This window comes from Electrona antarctica (genome assembly GCF_951216825.1).
Source record: "Electrona antarctica genome assembly, chromosome: 18".
NCBI classification, from domain to species: domain Eukaryota; kingdom Metazoa; phylum Chordata; class Actinopteri; order Myctophiformes; family Myctophidae; genus Electrona; species Electrona antarctica.
The window spans coordinates 34688993-34695021 of NC_136799.1; the positions used below are offsets into that span (position 1 = coordinate 34688993).

The window sequence follows — 6029 nt, forward strand, 5'->3', positions numbered from 1 at the left end:
GGCTAATCCACGCCCTTCAACAACTGCTACTATCACTGAGGCACCAGCTGTTGAACAGGAAGAAGTTGCTGCAGGAATAAAAAAAGGAAGAATCACAAATGATGCATATGCTGTTTTTCACAGTTGAGTTGACACACAATTTGTCAATGGTTATATCACCAGTATGTTCTGTCAGCGGTGTCCGTGGAAAGTGTGTGCCTGCAGAACCGGGCGTCTTTCTGAATCTTGGAGTTCCTCGGCTGCGGAAGCAGGAGCTACCAGTACCAGTAGTATTTGGTGGGACTGATGAAGTGGTGGTCCAGCAATCCGGTCTGAACCTATGGTTGAATTGACCTATGTCAGAGAGAGAGCATAGAAATCACTAAGTATAGTCAGAGGTTATAGCCAGACCACCCCATCAGCCTGTGGTATAGGGAATATAATATCACATTTGTGATATGAGACTAGATATTTTCTGTGATTTTAAAAATGATAGACTAAGGTTGGCAATATTTTTAACTGAAGGCTCAAATTATGACTAAAAACAGTTTGTTCACATGGATAGATCACGTTGTCCTTGCGCTATAGCTAATATGGATTTCATTCTGTTTTTTTAATTGTACATTTAACTCTATTGTTAATTATTTATTTAGATACATAAATGGAGAGAGGGAGCAGGGAGAGAGCCCGAGAGAGCGCGCGTGCACGCACAGTTGGTGCCCAGTTGGTTTTGGTGCCTAGTGCCCACTTGCCACTTGACGGTTACCATGGAGAATGATTGATTGATTGATTGATAGATTGATACCGGATACACAGACAGACAGACAGACAGACAGACAGACAAGACAGACAAGACAGACAGATCAGTGGTTCCCAAACGTTTTCATGCCAAGGACCCCAAATTGACACTAATTAGCCCGCGGACCCCCATTTGAAAAATATATGCCAGGGACCCCCATATAATAAGAGAAGATTTTGACGGCTCTAGCAGTGATTCTCAACCCTGTTTAATTTCAAGGACCCCCAAATGAGTGTACACAAACCCCCATTTGTGTACACTCTTTGAGTTACAAACCCATAAGGGTCCATTTGGTTCCTAATTATCATTTAGCTGGGGACCCCATGTAACTCTCTCAAGGACCCCTCCCCGGACCCCACTTTGGGAACCAGCTAAATAATATAAAATCGTAGCACTGTGTATGCCTACCTGCAGCCATTTGGCTAGAGCTTCTTGGCGTAACATGGTTGGAGCTGGTGGTGGGACCATTTTCTGAACTATGAAGAGATGAAGATGAGGATTGTGGTCCGGTGGTGATGGTGGTAACCGGTGCCGTTTGCACAGGCGACACAAAGCTTTGGAAAGAGTCATAAGATTCTAACGACGAGTTACCGCCTGGAGTCACCTCCTCTGTACTACTTTGAATAGGGAACATTTTATAAATCTTCAAACGAGCGAACCGAACCCAAACGGGTCAATAAAATACGTAGGCCTACAAATGTTCTGTCAAGTCTTCTCACGTAAAAACAGAACAACATCGCTTGTTGCTGTTAGCAAAGATGGGTAGCCGTAGCCTATCGGCCTGCGCACTGGAGCCACGAGCCATGCAGTCGCGCGCCAAACAACGCTGATCTACAACTCCTTCCGTGGTGGAAAGCCTACGAGGTAAACTTCTCAAGAAGCATGTGAGCTGCTAAGCTTGGATATCTGATGTGATGATCATGTTATAATGCTGCTGCTGCTATACAACTTCATACATGCGATGAAAGCATGATTGATTTAAAACATTTACTTTCGTGGTTCTTTTAATGAAATGATGTTCTGTAACTTCTGTTAGCAGGAGCAAATACATAACTTGGGTGATATAAATTTACCGTCTCAGTGGCCTAGTGGTTAGAGTGTCCGCCCTAAGTGAGACTGGGAGGTCGGGGGTTCAAACCCCGCCCGAGTCATACCGGTGACTATAAAAATGGTACTCAGTCGCTCCCTGCTTGACATTCAGCGCCAAGGGTTGGATTGGGGATAATGATTATTTATGATGAATTCCTGTTCTGTCTATAGAAGTGTCTATTTGTACGTCTCTAAATGTTTTGATGATTTGAACATGGTGGACCCTATTGGAAACAAGTGTAATGCTTAATTGGGTCGTCCACTCACAGTTAACAGCCTTTGTATTGAGTTTGTGCTTGAAATGTACTGTAATTCTGCAAACTGTTAATAAATTCTTCAATCAATCCAGTAATCAACTGCACATGTGCAGTTACACACATAAAACGTCAGCCTGTGTGAACTGTATTATTATAAATTGACATTGCCCAATGCCCCTGCTCTCACATTATTATTTATCATTGTTATATCTCTTTGTATTAGGAATATATGAAATATGATCACAGGCATTCTAATTTCTAGGGCTATGACCAGTGTTGTAGTCAATGTAGTGCTACTTTTACAAGTGGGGGGACCCCCCCATACACGTGCGCATTAAAACATGCAGGCGTGTGTAGCCTTTAGAAACAGTGTTTACAATGCTGCTTATCGTATCTATAAAAGTAAATGACAGTCAAAAAACATATTTTTGCCATAGCTCTGGTCCATATAGCTCTAATTTAACGGCAGCAAAGGGCATATGGCTATCATGGACCAGAGCTATTTTTGCCATAAAATAATTTTAGACGTGAGAGAAGTGACTCTACTGCTCAGCAAATGTTTTCTTGATAATTGGCAACAGGAAGGAACCATCAGAAAGAAGGAAGTATGACGGAGCAACCAGAATGGCACAACACAACAGTACTGTCAATATGGCGACGGATACAGAGGAGGGCAGCGACTATTTTGTAAGAGAAATTGAGAAAAACGACGGATGTATTTTCAAGGTGAATCAGTGCTACAAAGGAGACGTCGGCTGTGTGGTCTGGGATGCCGCAATCGTCCTCGCAAAATACTTGGAAACGAAAGCGTTTTATGATCCTGCCTCAGGCGTAAACGCATGGGTTGACAAAGACGTTGTGGAGTTGGGAGCTGGAACAGGAGTTGTTGGTCTGATGGCATCAGCACTGGGGTGAGAATCTCTGCAGTCAGTTTTTGATGCCACTGTCCTGTATGTATGTACGCAAACATTAGCTGTAGCCTCCTGTAAGCACGATGGTGAGTTTTCTAAATGATGCAGCCACGTAACTTGCCAGCAAGTAATTCTGGTCGAAAAAGCAATGTGAGTCCAGACATAGCTCCTTTCGGAACCCTACGTTAAAGTTTCTGACATTTTGATGACTCCTACGTGGTAGGTCCAAAGGAGCTCAACCCGGGGGGTCCGGAGACGGGCTAGTCCAGACAGTGCTTGTCATTAATCTTTGTAAAAAATATAATTTGTTTGACAACCAGTCATACAAGCAGTCTTATGCAAAGGTTCAAATGTCATCTAGATGGCATGTTATTTAAACAGATGGCAAGTTCATTTGTTCCCTGGCATATTTAATTATGTATTATGCTCTTTAGACTCATTGTAGATTATTGGTTTATGTATTACTGAGGCACTACACTGTCTGTAGCATTTGATGTACCTAAGTTGCTCTAGGTAAAGAGCATCTGCTAAATGCCTAAATTGTTACCACTCAGAGCTCAAGTTACTGTAACAGACCTGGAGGAGTTGCAGAGCCTTCTGAAAGTGAATATCCAAGAAAACAAAGCACTTATCAGCAGTGGTTCCATAACTGCCAAGGTACTGAAATGGTTTGTAACTTACTTAATACTTTCTCCTGTTATATTAGTTGTGGTTAACACTAAAATACATTTCTGGACTGTGTTTAAATTAGTGGTTGGGACCATTCATCATAATGTGGATCGGTGGATCCCTACTTGATGCGCTGGCATCTTTATGGTAGTTCGCGGGGGGGTCTGCCTTTATTTATACTAGTGTACAGTAGACTGACAGTAAATGGGGAGAGAGAGAGATAGGGAGTGACACGTAGAAAAGGCCACCAAGATCTGGAGTCGAACCTGCGACACGCTGTCAGGCACTAGCACTAGCAGCCTAAGTGCCCGGAATGCTACAGAATAAGAATAAGGAAAAAAGGATGGGGCCTAGTATAGACACCAGGGGGATTCGGGCCAACTAACTACGTTTTAAGTGGTTAACCTAACTCTTATTTGTATGTTATGTAACCTAACTAATTTGTATGTTTTTAAAGGGGTGAAGAGGTGTCTGAATTCCTTACACATCCACATTATGTTCTAATGGCAGACTGCATCTACTATGAACAGGTATTGTATTATTTGGGTATCAGGCTGAAAGAAGTAATTACAATAATCTACTGTATAATGGCTAATCACTTATTTCCCAATAGTCTGTTGTACCGCTGGTTGAAACATTGAAACGCCTAGCTGGAGCAGATACCTGCATCATTTGTTGCTATGAGCAACGGACTGTAGGCGTTAACCCGAAAGTGGAAAGGCGTTTCTTTCAGGTGAGCACTGCACTGTCTTCTGTTAATAACTAGTGGTAAACTAATTGTAAGAAGCTGAACTGTCATGCATTATGAAATATCAATGCTTCTCAATGACCAACTGTACTTCTTGTTATGTTTTCAGTTGCTTCAACAGGACTTCACATGTGAGGAGGTTCCTTTGGACAAGCAAGACCCTGATTTTAACAGTGCTGACATTCGTATTCTTCACATCCAGCGCAAAGTTTGAGTTTGTGTTAACAAATTGTAAGAACAAGGGTAATGGAGAGGATTGTAATGCTGAATTCACACCAGCAGTATGACACTGGAGTGTTCTGAGAATGCTTGTCCCATGGCAACAGGACGCAGAGACAGCAAAACAGTGGTGTCAAAGTTGAGATAACCTCAACCTGTTGTATGTGTGAAATTATTCAATATTGAACTACATGACATATTTAATGCCTAAAATGTATAAATCATTTATAAACATCCTGCCAGAGACGAGCATCGAGTACACTTCTCCTGCCTGTCTGTGTGAGGTCCCCACCCATCTCGAGTGACGAGTGCACTTTCTGGCTTTGATCCCTCGGACCACCAGGTCCAGCGAGAGTGCTGGACACCGTGGACTAGACGCACATTTGACACCACTTAAAATGGACACAAACTGACTTCTGTGTGGAAGTAGCAAATAAACTAGCAGTAGTGGATAGTTAACTAAACAACATGATGCGGAGGAGTGGAGACAGTCGTTTCTCATCTGACAGCTTATTTGTAAATAACCTATTGATTTTAGCCAATAAATAGGTGATTTAGTCGCTCATCTTGATTAATTTAATAATTTCACATACAGCTGCTAGTTTAAAATGTTGTTTTAAAAATATGCTACTTCCATACGTCTGTTCTTTCATGTGTGTGTGTGTGTGTGTGTGTGTGTGTGTGATTTTGTATTGCAGCATATCAAATGTAACTATTATTGTGGCCCGTGATCCAAATAAATGTATTTTTTTGTTTAAAATGTTCATCAGTTCTATATTTGGTTATAAGTGTTGCACATTGTTGGTCATGATCATATCCTTATGTACATGTCTGTCGGGTGGAAACCTCATATGTCCAAAACTGTTACTTTTCGGGATTCAAATTGAAAAACGGCAAAAGTATAGCAGATCTACAAGCTTGTCGATCTTCTACCTTTTATTTGTGTGACACTAGTATGATCAAGTAGGACATTCATTTAGGAAAAAAATCACAAAATGTAAAATGGAGATTCTGGGAAATTATGCCTGACAGCAACAATATGTGTATACATGCAATATTTATCTCTATCATCTTTTATTAGAACAGACTGATTTGTAAACGAGGACAAACAAGAGAGACCGTAAAAACACTGGTGTCCTGGCTGTGAGAGACCATGATCACTGGTGTCTTGGGGAGACCATGAACACCGGTGTCCTGGGGGAATGCAGTTGGGGCTTGGCTTTCACATTAGTCTTATGAGGGCATGGCATGCCATTTTCTCACCATGCAATGCACAGTGAGTTGTTTGTTCAGCATGTGTGAAAGACGAGTGCTTTACACACCAATGAACTGCAGGGAACAATGAACATTAAACTAAC

At 41.8% G+C, this 6029-nt stretch overlaps 1 protein-coding gene across 1 annotated transcript; it reads left to right on the plus strand.

Annotated features, from left to right (window-relative positions):
- Positions 1-2603: 2603 nt before the first annotated feature.
- On the plus strand, positions 2604-5435 carry vcpkmt (valosin containing protein lysine (K) methyltransferase). The gene is made up of 5 exons (XM_079528007.1): positions 2604-3035; positions 3590-3703; positions 4162-4234; positions 4318-4437; positions 4562-5435. The coding sequence occupies exons 1-5, from the start codon at positions 2749-2751 to the stop codon at positions 4664-4666; spliced, it is 699 nt and encodes a 232-aa protein (XP_079384133.1). The 5' UTR covers positions 2604-2748; the 3' UTR covers positions 4667-5435.
- The last annotated feature ends 594 nt before the right edge of the window (positions 5436-6029 follow it).

What these genes read in the sequence shown, in the direction of transcription:
- vcpkmt (XM_079528007.1), top strand. Translation starts at nt 2,749, where the DNA reads ATGGCACAACACAACAGTACTGTCAATATGGCGACGGATACAGAGGAG. An exon ending in CTGATGGCATCAGCACTGGG is followed by an intron (nt 3,036 to 3,589) that starts GTGAGAATCTCT and finishes GTTACCACTCAG; the next exon opens with AGCTCAAGTTACTGTAACAG. An exon ending in ACTGCATCTACTATGAACAG is followed by an intron (nt 4,235 to 4,317) that starts GTATTGTATTAT and finishes ATTTCCCAATAG; the next exon opens with TCTGTTGTACCGCTGGTTGA.